The 13,105-nt window shown below is 42.4% G+C and overlaps 1 protein-coding gene across 4 annotated transcripts in view; it reads right to left on the bottom strand.

The window, feature by feature from the left end:
- The window catches only part of adgrb1a (adhesion G protein-coupled receptor B1a), an 81,752-nt gene that overhangs the window by 12,094 nt on the left and 56,553 nt on the right, over positions 1-13,105 (bottom strand). For 2 of the 4 annotated variants that reach the window (XM_064343239.1, XM_064343228.1), the window contains exons 19-26: positions 12,944-13,047; positions 11,563-11,665; positions 11,208-11,358; positions 11,014-11,083; positions 10,660-10,726; positions 10,191-10,276; positions 4,543-4,641; positions 197-368 (exon numbers count right to left, since the gene is read on the bottom strand). In XM_064343239.1, coding sequence (XP_064199309.1) covers positions 197-368; positions 4,543-4,641; positions 10,191-10,276; positions 10,660-10,726; positions 11,014-11,083; positions 11,208-11,358; positions 11,563-11,665; positions 12,944-13,047 — 852 coding nt within the window. The remainder of the gene's footprint in view (positions 1-196; positions 369-4,542; positions 4,642-10,190; positions 10,277-10,659; positions 10,727-11,013; positions 11,084-11,207; positions 11,359-11,562; positions 11,666-12,943; positions 13,048-13,105) is intronic. The other 2 variants (XM_064343258.1, XM_064343248.1) reach the window with 1 other exon arrangement.

Genomic DNA, 13,105 nt, shown 5'->3' on the forward strand with positions numbered 1-13,105 from the left:
TACAGTAAGTGGCATGACTTCACAACTTAAACCAGTAGTGTGACCCCTCCCACTGTATAGGTCTCTGTAGATGTCATTGTAGAGTTATGCTGCTGGTCTTTTTTGTGACCTAATCTGTGTTTGTGGGTATGATATGTGGGTGTTGAGAGCCTCGGAATTGGAGATACATTTTAAAAAATAAGTTTTGATGTGGTACCTCTCGTCGAAGGATGCAGTGCACCATGACAATAACGAAGCCCTCCAATGAGTCGAAAACAGCGAACAGGATCTGGAAGAGGGCCGAGCGGCGGTCGGTGATGGCCAGCACGGCGGACATCCACGTGAGGGCCAGGAGGGGTAGAACCACACAGGAGCTCCACAGCGATGCCCTGCAGGACAGAAGGGAAAGCCTGGTAAGTTGAAGCAATCACAGGTCTTCTTGCAGGCCAGCAAAAAGGGCAAGACTACACAGCTCTCTATGCAAACAGCCTACTTTGAAGCTTGTCTTTTCATCCAACTACTTTTCTCAAACACTAGATCGAGGTGTCTCTAAAGCAATGACTAATCAGTTAGCTAGGATTTTACTTTCTCATCTTTTTTATGCACACATCTGCCAATATTTTAACAATTTCTGTGACCATCATCCTGATGTATACGTGCAATTTTATTCATTGTTAAAATGAGAACATGCACTGTGTAGTTGCCCTGTTTGTTTCAGTAAATTATCCCATATATCTATATATAAATATAGATACATAGATCATTATTTGATTACAGTAAATACAAATACATACATACGTACATACATATATATATGCTTAATCCACATATATTGATATGCACGTATAGGCAGTATGCACATAGTACATCAATAAAACAGAACAGAAAAAAATGGGAACAAGAGCCACAGAAGAGAGAAGGAAGGAGGGAAAAGCAGGAGATGAACCAGGGAAAGCAAAACAGAAAGCAGGAGGCAAACAGAAAAATGAAAGGAGCAGGAACAGGGCTATGAATACAGAGGACTGTTCTCCCCAATAGGATGTTTCTACAGGAAATGTCCAGAAACTTCTCTATGCCTCCTGTTCTCCTCTCTCTCTCTCTGCCTTTCCACCGCTGGCTTTTTCTCAATCATGTCTCTTTCTTTAGCCCTTTTTTGCTTGTTTACTAACCCTTCCCTCTCTCTACCCCTACCCCTGTTTCTCCCTTCCTCTCTCCTCCTACCAAACCACCCCCCCACCCCACCCACACTCCCAGGGTAGACACTTTACACACACATACACACACACACACTTAGTCATAGAAGTGCCTCGAGAATAAATCAAAGGACTGATAAATCAACATTTATCCCAGTGTCTGGCTCACTTAATCGGACCCCAGCCATTTCATCACCTAATGTGGATGGATAATAGGCGCCATTCATAGTAAATTCTCCTAAATTACAGCACATGGCTTGATATATCAATCAAAGGAACATGATCCCACGGATGGGTAGAGATGACCTAATACCTGTTACTAGTAGGTTATCTTTCTTTATGCAGTTGCCTGCTGTTATTGATGTCTTTTTTTATAAGTATTGGGCTCTCTTTTTCTATGTGTAGTACATTCAAAAACTCTACAGCACTGACAAACATGCTGCTTTTGACTATGAGTCTTTCATGGCCTTAAAAGTAAAAAATTTAAACATACACATACTGTACACACACATTTTTCTCCTTTAATATCTGTCAATCTGCATGTCCCATACAAGCAAATGTAACACTAAAAATAGATATATATCATATATCATTTTCCTGACAGGACTTCCCAGATTAAAATAATAATAACAATACAGGGAACAAGAGCATGTCACTTTATTGCAAAGGCGCAGTACGAAGGTTACACAGTGCATTATTTAACAGGGTAGTGATTAATTTCAATTGTGATTTGTAAGCTCTTTACCATGGGCAGTTAGATCAGTGGAAATGCACTGCATTTGCAGTTGTAATAAATAGCCATTAACAGCCAAGTATCTCATGCTATTCATGAAAGGACAGGGTTTATGATGGAGAGCAAAGAGGCATCATTTTAACAAGCGTTTAATAGCCTCTGCCCATACACTGCTGCCATCCGATCCCTATGACTGAGATAAGTGAACTATCAAGGTTAAACTAACAAGAAGTGACATGAAAGGAAAAAAAGCATGAGATATCTCATTCTTTTGTGGCCAGTAACACTGTGGATAATTCCAAAATTAAGTCCAAAATGGCCCTGACAAAACTGTAAAAACCAGCCTAACTAGAAACGTGAAGCAGTACAGGACTGTATCTTTACAATGGGACAAAAATTATAATCAATTTTCTTGGCCTCTGCCACCCAGTATCTAAGCGTCTGCAGGAAGCGTTTCAAGTTGAAAATGAAGACCAATGTCCACTGATCTAATATGAAAATTGCTCTTTGTTTGCTTGGCAAAATACAAATCAAACAGGGAAAAGCTGGCAAATACAGATCATCATATAGAGATTAGGGGAAGTTAGCTCCCACAGTCTTACTTAAACGGCACTAAATTAGTATCCTGTATCTCAACTGCTAATGCTAATATGCAATTAGGATAACCCCAGGGCCTTAGAGGAAAAAAAATCATTAGACTACTGCAAAATATTTTTAGTGACAAGATGGCTATAGGCTGGAAAACCCACACTTGACGAATCAGGCTCCCCCATTAAATTTCAGGCTCCTTCAATGGAAGACAGAGCTACAGCCGTGGGTGGGGGCCAGAGGTGAACAAAGAGGATGCCAGAAGATTAGATCACCCCTTCACACGTTTTGGCACGGTGATCCAGGGGAAGGAGAGAAGGGGGGGTCTGCATCGGTGCCAGCTCACACACTGAGACGACAGTGCCGGCCATGCCAGCCGCCCCTCCAGGCGCGTGGGGGCCTGACGTGATCAGGCGCGAGCCGCAGAATTAGGTCACTGCATTAGCCAGCAACCGCTGCCCATAGGTAGCATGACGGGAGGTGTTCAGGGTCTATCCTAAACGCACTGTACCATGCCTAAAGCTATGCCCTAACCTTATACAAGTGAGGTGTGGCATAGTCTGGTCACAGAATCTAAATAAGAAAAATGTCAATGCTAAACATACAGAACGAGATACAGAAAATGACGAAACATGGAGAAACGATGCATCTCAATTTAACACAGAACCTGCTGGAATCTGAAGGAGCTTCTACGGGACTTGACTACAGTATATGGGGGAACGAGAGCCCCTGTAAATAGATTACAAAGATTCTTATCATCATAGACCTCAACTGAAGAGGCTACTCAATCAGCTGTGGACCAAGGTGAGAATGAGGGGGGGAAATCAGCTAGCGCAACATATACGGGGCGACATGGCTCAGGAGGTAAGAGCGATTGCCTGGCAGTCGGAGGGTTGCTGGTTCAAACCCTGGCCTGGGCGTGTTGAAGTGTCCTTGAGCAAGACACCTAACCCCAACTGCTCTGGTGAATGAGAGGCATCAATTGTAAAGCGCTTTGGATAAAAGCGCTATATAAATGCAGTCCATTTACCATAGCTGCTTTTCACATTAGAACCTAGCCTCTGCATTGCAGATGTGGCTGTAGCATCTGTAGCAGTTCTCAGTATGAGAATGCACTTTTTTCCTTGTATAATGGCAATGGTCTGTAATGTACCCAACATTGTGAGAACATTAGAGGGGATTGCTTCAATGGTGCAGGGTCTCAGTGTGGGGCAGTCTTGCTATCCACCTGGCAATCCTTATCTGGGTAACACTTATGCACCCCCCCTCCCCACCACTACCCCACAAGATTAATATATTTTATAAATAAGAATCATATATCTTAGTATATCTGAGCCCTGACCCCACCCTCCATCCCAAGTCCAACTCCAGAGCTATAAATCTTCTCCCACTCACATAACCAACAGAAGCAATGCTGATTCAAACTGTCTGATCTACAAGAAGCATTGCCTGCAGAATCATCCTGCATACAAATAAATACTAAATAAATAAATAAATATGAAATGAATAAATAAATAATGCATAAAAATGCTCATTCATTTATTTTTTAAAGGACTGTGCTAATAAAAATAATGGCCATGTATAACAATCCCTGCAGAGCAGCAGCATTAAATTTCAGGACAATCATGAAATTTGAGCATGCCCTGGTCATCCACGACCCTAGGGGGCAGAAAAGGTTACACCTGACCTATGTCATTTGGTTATAAAAGCCTGTATGGTGCTTGAGCACCCAGCTTGCCAATGGTTTAGACTTTAGACCAATCATGCTCTCAGCTGAGGCTCTCCGCATATAACTGTATGCACACCTGTTTACAAAGAGCATCTGCCATATAGGGATAAAATGAAAGGGTTTTTCAAGTGGGGCTGTCCACACTCCACTGAAATGTACTCATGCACAAGCAGTTCGGCTTTGCAAGAGGGAGAGGGGTGGCGGGAAAGTGCGTGGGAGAAATGAAAGGGAAGTTAAAAATAGTGAGAAGAGGGGGGGAAAGCACAAAAAAAGAAAAGAACTGAGAACCAGAAGAGTTGTAAATAATTAGCGGGACTAACATGGCGTTACTGGTAGCTGTGGTGGACAGGTCAGCCGACGAGATTACTCCGCATTTGGCACATTTGAGCGTCATATTGTACAGTGGCACTGTCATCTGACTGCAAAGTCAAATCAACACACTGAAACACACACAGAGCCAGCCAGAAAAACAGCAGCTGCAGAATCCCCTTTCCACAGCCAGACTTCCTCTCAGGGCCAGCACCAGGAGGGGAGAGTGGGGGAGTGGTCTTGGTGAGTGAGGCAGGGGGCGGAGCTAAGGGGCTAAACGTAACTCTTCAGCAAGGATGCATCAGAACATATTTGATTCTGCTCCCAACTGCTGAAACTGGATCAGCTCAGCAAAGCTTTAAACTAATTCAACTCAGTTGTGAATAATGCTAGAGATGATCCAGGGTCAGTACGTGGAGGCACAAACAGTTGCCACATCATGAATGCAGGTCCATTTTAAAGATAGTGCAGCAGACAATCTGATCATTTAATGGCATTTTGTTCACAAACACTAATCTAAGTTCTTGGAATTTTCAATTTTACATTTTTAAAAGGTTTAATTTTCACTTACTGTTCTGTGAGTAATCGTGAGTAATTCATATGTAAGACAGATCTTTGTGCTTTCTGTATCATTACAATGTCTATATTTTAAACCATTTTGATAACTCTATTTTTCCTTCCTATAATTTTATTATGGACACGTTGTGATGTAGTCATATTGGCTTGTGAGAAATTTGTTAGAGCAAAAGATTATTAAACATTCAAAAATACAACCCCCCACTCCCTTTCCATGAAGATCCATGGAGGAGGCAGAAGGAGCAAGGGAGGGAGGGAGTGGGGGAGAGAGAGAGAGAGAGAGAGAGAGAGAGAGAGAGATACTACTCCAATTAGATTTTCCATTGTGCAGGTACAATCAAATCCATTCTCCATTATGAATGTAACTCCAGAATTTGTGAAAATGTGTGTGCGTGTGTATGTGTGTGTGTGCATGTGTGTTGGAATATTTTAGCAGCTGCATTACACAATGCCCAGGAAGACAGCTATTGACATTGGAGCTTTTATCAAGGTGTTTCAGATTACAGCCAGTCCCAGGGGTGCCCTTGTCTTCCCCAGAACATTTTCCTCAAAAAAATGATAATCCTGTCAGCCTGTCTATTTCAGTCACTCCGGCCCTCCTCAACTTCAGCTCAGTTTCGGAATAATCACTGCACTGGACTCAGCGCTGTCAAGAAGACTCAGTTCTATTTTAAGTCGCAGCAATTTTCTCTTCTCAATTAGACATCCAAGAGCATTCGTGAGAGCTTCATTACAGTGTTAGATACATTTACTCTCTGCTTTCTCACCAAGATCAGCTGGTGCGCTCCTTGCAAGATTTTAAATTTAGCAATTTTTCAGGTTGCAGGTAAATGTTAAGTGTTGCACAAATCAGCAGTTCTATAGTAAACTACAAGCAATGACACAAGTTAGATAATTTTCAAACCAAAAGAAAACGTTGCTGAGGTCACTGCTGATGTGTGTCCCTATTGTGTCTCTTATTGCCAATATTTTATACTGAGTTACATGTATTAACATTTGGTTTTGGGAACCGGTCAACAATGGACCTACTGTAACATTTCTGTAAGAAACAAGAGTAGGACCTCCACAGCTTTAAATCCTGTTTCACAACATGGCCACCTGCAAATGGCAGGTAAAGCCATCAACTTGGCACAGTTGCCATACTGGGAGGAATCGATTCTGCTAGCTTGTGAAGGCACGGATTCAAAAGCACATAATATAAGAAATTCAATTTCAGCAAAAGGGCAATACAACTAATAAACTTGGACCTGAGGCAGTGATATTAAAAAGCAATCAGTGGTTTTGAAATACAACGCCATTTCCCCCGTCTCTTTATGGCAACCTAGGATGAAATGGTTCGGAAGGCATAGGGTAATACATTAATGCATAGCTAAAAAAAATCAAGAGAAGCAAAAAATTAAATAAAAATGCATAAAAGGCTTCTCTTGTCTGCTTAAATCCAGCTCTCAAACAAAGCAATAGCCAGTATCAGCCACAAATAGTTTTCCCAGTGAAGGCCTCCAATCCTCTAATCTCTGTATTATGATATGAGACCCAATATCCTCTGTTTCCTCCATATTTTTCTACTGCTGATGAGCCTAATTCCAACAAAACATTTGTTTGGGCCAAGGAATGAAGTTTAAATATTTAAATTGGAAGGTGAGACAGTAAAAAATGGACTGTCAAGGAAACCCTAACAGAATAATTAGCATGATTGCATCTTATTTTCATTTCCCCAGCCAATTACACTGTACTGTGGGGAAAAAAAAAAACAAAAAAAAACTCCCAAACCTCTGAAGAGAAATAATCTCAATGGTACGAGGCTCGTTTCATACAGATGTTACTCTGTGCTTAATTAGACGAAGCACACATTAATTAGATCATTTAAACATGTTAAAAGCTGTAACTCAAAAAGGGAAAAAAGCACTGCAATTTCTGCAGCCATATGATACAACACACAACAACCCCCTTATCCCCAATTTGCCACCAGCTTCAAATCCCCCTCTTACCCGCACACATCCCCCACCCACCCAAGTCTGCCTCCTGCAAGTCACTTACAGTCACAGGAACACTTACCAAGCTAGTGTGCCCACAACACAGGCTCCTAGTCTTTTTCTGTCTCCACTGGTTAACTGCCAACATGGCACATGCTTGAGAGACAAGTCTAAGCTAGAAGGCAGGGTTGTATGTAATCGAGTGCAGGTCTATTGCACACATGAATCATACTAAACATACTTTGGCTACCATGTCTTAGCATGTTGCCTTAACCAGAAAGGCACACATTAATGTGCAAACAAACACACAAATTTACATGCAAGCACGCATACACACACACACACACACACACACACACGCACCCACACAGACACATGCATACACACACACACACACACACACACACATGCGAGCTTACAAACTCAGCAAACTGGAGTTCAATTACAAAACGATTGCAATATCTTAGGAGGATGCCTGCTTCCAGGTAAGAGTGGGGGGAGGGAATGGGGGGGTGCAACAACACGCTGCTCCTTGATATGAGGTTTAAATGCATAAGAAGTAGATTAGTCTTTATTTTAATGGTAATTCCTTATTTTACTTTAAATCTATCATATTGTCGGATAAAAATAAATAAATAAATAAGAATAACAGGAGCACATATATACAGTATATGTTGTATTTTAACTACCCTGTCCAAATTTATATGGTCATTAACAGTGTTGATGTTTTTATCATTTATTTCCAGAGGCAGCTATTTATCTTCTGAACTGCAGAAAGAGGTGAAAAGGGTCAAAGGCTTGTAATTTGGTGCATGGATTGAACCAATTGAGGCAGGGGAGAAAGAAACTACTGATCCTTGGGCTGAACCAATCAATGTGATGGCTGGGGGGGAGGGGGGGGGGTAGCTCGGTCTGAATCAATGAGTAGGGCCGGAGCCTGGCTTCCTGTGCAGGCAGCACTGAGCGAGAGCGTCCTTGTGGTGGTGAAAAGGGGATGCTGCAGAATTTCAACACAATGTTTCAGACAACAAACAGAATCAATCGAAGAGGTACTCATCGAGAGCCCAACACATTATTAAGAGAAAGAAAAACAGCAGGATGCAGTAACAGTGCTGATATGGTTGTGCTAGCCATTTGGGAAAAGGGGCCCAGGACCCAGGAAGGGAAGGCCCTGCAGCTAGACAGGTCAATGACCTTGGTTTTATAATCAATATGTAGTTTCATTCTCATCGCAATACTCATGAAATTGACTTATTCGAACATCGAATAATTTCAAATCTCATTCATACTAGCATGACGTACAGTTAAAAAATAAAGAGATACTTCAAATGGTATTTCAATGAAATAAGAAGAATGAAATAAAAATATAACCAATGATTGTTCAGTCCATCTGTAGACTGGCAAAACATTGATTATCTGATGCTGCTGGGAACATTTGTAAACAATTTCCCCCCTCCTGGTTTTCCTGATTCCCCTCCCCCCTTTACTAAGAGTCAATAATTATAAAAAATGAAATGGATATACATATTTTACAGTGGTGTACAAATGTTTGAGAAGCCCTGCTCAAAGTGCATGTTTTGTTGAATCCTCAAAGTGAAAAGAAGTCAACACAACCTCTGAAAAAATGTGCCAGTTGAAAATTTTATCTTTCCTATTGATCCATTAATACTTAAAACAATGAAAAACTTGTACCAAAACTTTATTGACTTGTTAGGCCTTAAATTAAGCCAGGTGAAGGCAATTTCAGAGCTTAATAAATACTCTGACCCTTCTAACTTTTCAGGGTGTCATGCATACTCTCAACAGCCATGAACTTCTCTAAGCAACTGACTGAGGACTTGAAAATAAAGATATCTAACACTTCTAACTTGGAATTTCCACTGTGCAAAGCATCATTAAGAAACAGAAGTTAAGGGGAACTGTTAAAAGTCAAGGCTAGATATGAGAGATCCTGAAAAATCTGCCCATAGACTGGTCAGGTATTCAAAGAAAAGCCCACATATCACTGCAATGGATATCTAAAGTGCATATAAGATTAAATTGTAAATTGTACAGAAATATACCATGTTTGTTCCCGCTAGAGGTTGTATTAAATTTTTTTCACTTAGAAAATCTGAAAAACATACAACTTGACCAGGGACGCCCAAACATTTTCATACCTCTGTAGATCTACAGCAACTAGCTACATCTACAAATAAATTAAAGCTGTAGCAATGTACAGAAGCAACACATATGGCAGCGGTAGAAAACAACTGAAATGCAATGAAGTGAAATTTGCACATGGATGTGCTATTGTGTCTCCTGTCAGGATCTATAACCAGTTGTCTCTCTGCTCTACTCTGTGCCTCTTCTCTTCTAAACCCTTAGCACCATGTCAAAGGCAGCTGGTATTTTTTCCAATGTTTTACAATTACTTTTCTAATTCCAGACTTCGTACATAATCTTGGCAAAGAAACAGGCACATAATACATAGAACTTTATGTTCACCATGCACCATAGATATCATGTAGGGTTTATACTATATGAAGTATTGAAAAAACAGAACTGTAGAAATGAAGATATTTGTCCATGATGATACAGTAATCAGTTCACAGCCACGTCTGAGGGATGTTAGTCAGACATGGTGTCCGTGAATTTGCTCTCTGTGAATCATTTAAATTAAATCCAGATTGAGGATGAGTTAGCTGAAGACTCATGCACTAAGGAATCAGAGATATTTCCTAATCACTCTTTTACCCATAATACCTTTCGCGAGCCCAGCTATTGCGTGGTTCTCTCGGCTGTCCTTACCCATGTGTCATTATCACCCATCCTGTTCTATAACCCACCTCATCCATTTCACAGCTCTTTTGGATTGTCTAGGCTTTTTTTTACATGTTCCTATTCCTATCTCTCGCTTTTACCTTTCAATCCAGCTTTCACTTTCTTATCCTCTATTTCTCTTGTTCCCACCAAACACCTCCACCTCCAATGACTTTTCTTACACTTTTCTGTCTAAATTTTTTTTCCTGTTCTGCTCCTGCAGTAAGAGAGACAATGACGCAATGACCCCCCCTTCCCAAGACAGGCTGGTTATGAGTCCTCTGATGAAATGATAGACTGGCTCATACCCTGCACGCTCCTTCAGTTTCATATCGGTGATGCCGTCTTTGGACACCAGTTTGTTAAAAACCAGTATCCCAATAACCATGTTAACCTGTTGAAGAGAGAAACAGACATGGTGTATGGGAGGCATGCAAGGGTAGTCATATCCACTATTGCATCACACAACAAACACTGATAGTCAATTCATCAATTGCTTTTCAACCTCAATTATCTGATAAAGATGCCACAAAAATCTTGGCTAAAAATGCTATTGACATTTACTTGACATTTACTTTGGCAAGTTAATTTTGACCTTGAGAAATGTATTGATATGAATAGCACCTTCACACTTTTAAAATCCTCAGGGACAATCATTCATAGCTCATGTATTTTATGGTAATTCATGCTGGTTTTACATTTGTGTTTCAGGAAGGTCAGAAGACTAACAGTCGGCATGCACATGACAGATCACTAGGCTTAAAAGAGAGAAAGTACCAGAACAACAGCAGCCGCTGGCCCCACAAATGCATAGAGCAGACCACCTTCCAGAGAGAGCCAACAGCTAAGACAGAGATAGTGTGGATTAGAAATAGTAGAAATGGAGAGAGAGCAAAAAGGAGAGGGTGAAAGAGAGAGTGAGGGAGGGGGGAAAGAGGGAAAAAGGAAAAAATAAGTTAATTCACCACAGTCCAGTGAGCTCACACAAATGTATGCCCGCAGGCTATTGCATTGCACTTTCTTTTCCTCAGTGAGTTTTTGACTGCTGGAGTTAACCAGACACGCTGCCCAGAACATGGGGCACTGTGTTAGGAGAGAGAGACAGAATGAGACTGTGGACTGGACACTCACTAGTTGACAGTGCCATATCCCTTGGCCTTGGTGAAGCCCACAGACACAGCCACAATTAGAGCAGGCAGACCTGGGAAGGATAAGAGAGATTGGGGTCAGTGGTAAATTCAACGTCCGGCCAGAATACCTGGCGAGGGTGAAAGATTAGGTGACAATGCAGTGCAGAGAGGCTCAGTGTCGTTGGGCACGCTCACCCCAGCCCAAGCACAGGAAGCGCTTTCGAATGATGCGGTTCCGCAAGCGGCCCGTCACCGCCATGTAGGACTGCCACGCCTCCGTCAGAACCCAGCAGAAGGAGGACAAGAAGAAGAAGTGAAGGAAAGCGGCCACCAGGGTGCACACCACCTGAGACGGTGAGAGAGACGGAAGTCAGCAGGTCAGCACAGCAGCAGACATTAGAAGCTTGAGTTCACTAGGTCACAGTCGAGAAATGGAAAAGCAGGTTAGCACTTGAACAAAACAAATCAAATTTCCTTCATTGCAGTATGGAAAAAAAGAATTTAGGGACTAAATATGAGAGAGGAGGGGGATGAGGCCATTGGTCATTACCTTGTTACGCGTCTGTGTCTGTCCAATCAGGATGAGGGCGTTGGATGAGATGATAGAGAGGCAGAAGTTGATCAGGATGACGGAGCGCTCGGAGCGAATGTACCTGGTTGAGGACAGGGAAAGAAGCGTGTCAGCAGCTGGGAGGCATCCCGGACGTCCGCTCACATAAATAACCCCTCTTTGCCTCAGTCCCCTGAAAGCCAGTCTTCCCACGAGGGAATTTCCTGAAATTTAAACCTTTAATTATCCTGTCTGTACATCAACCATCCCCGTGACAGTCATGACCATAAAACAAGGGCTCTTGTCTGTGTATAAATGCTGCATAATCCAGACGGCCATGTTTATGACGTGTGAAAGGTGGCAGTGTTTATGGTTGTGTTGTTGCACGCTCTGCTGGGCTGTAGGGCCTATGAATCATCAACCTGACCTAAGCATGGTGACGCCTCACCTGTCTGTACAGGTGCCTGACAGCTGATGGGGACACACATGTAGTGACAGAGAATTGAGGGTTGGAAGGGTTGGGGCAAGGGTGAGAAGCTTGTCACTTTAAAGCCAGTAATACACGTCTGCTGCCTTGAGATCAAAGCCACAATCATTTTCCAATATACTGTAGTTTTCCCAGCCAGGAACCAGGCCATATTTTAAAGCAGATTTTATTATAGCAAACTCCTATAATATTTAAAGTTCAGCTAATTTCAAACTGGATTTAAAAAACCCATCCCTTTGTTTGCATGTAGTGTCTTCTTTGCCGGTCCCTGAATGAGTGCAGTACCCTCCCAGCTGCCCCCAATGGAGCAGGGGCTCAGGAGCCCCGTATGGCTCGGTGCTCAGTTGGCCGTGAGAAAATGGAGTCTGTTCCAGATCCACATGCCAGCTGGGCACACAGGCAGGGAGGAGGCAGACTGCTGGCTGTCACTGACCTGGGCACATGGGCAGGTTTAGGCCCCATTATCTCACCCATTAGGGTGGGCAAACAAATACTGCTGTGGGCACCCTTTGAAGAGCTGGCCTCCAGCCTTCCTCTCTCTCCCCGTCTTCTGTTTACCTCTCTCGCTTTCCCTCTCTTTCTTTTCTCTCACTCAATCTGGACCCACGGTTCATTCCAGTCCAGCCAAACACTGAACTCCAAGAGATGGACTGGCTACCTCCACTGCTGATGATGCTGAATGTGTTCAACTGCATTTGTTTGGCAGAAGCCTGTTTGTCCAGGGCAACTACACGTCAGCTTACAATTTTTTAAACATTTTCCAAATATCCACAACCGGAAAATTATATTAATATCCTCCAAAACATATATAATACTTCAGTGTGGGTCCATCATAGTTGCTTGTTTCTCACATTCTGAGCATGGAAGGTGGTGTGGGAAAAGCGGGGGTCTCACCTCCAGACAGATACATAGATGATGATGAGCAGCAGTAGAGTGAGTGAGGAGACCCCACAGCCCACGATCAGGGTCACCGAAGGGAGCAGCGTTTTATCCATGTTCTAGAAAAAGAGAGACAGAGAATTAGGTTAGAGAAACAGCTCTCTAAAAATACACACA

The sequence above is a fragment of the Anguilla rostrata genome, chromosome 1 (genome assembly GCF_018555375.3).
Source record: "Anguilla rostrata isolate EN2019 chromosome 1, ASM1855537v3, whole genome shotgun sequence".
NCBI classification, from domain to species: domain Eukaryota; kingdom Metazoa; phylum Chordata; class Actinopteri; order Anguilliformes; family Anguillidae; genus Anguilla; species Anguilla rostrata.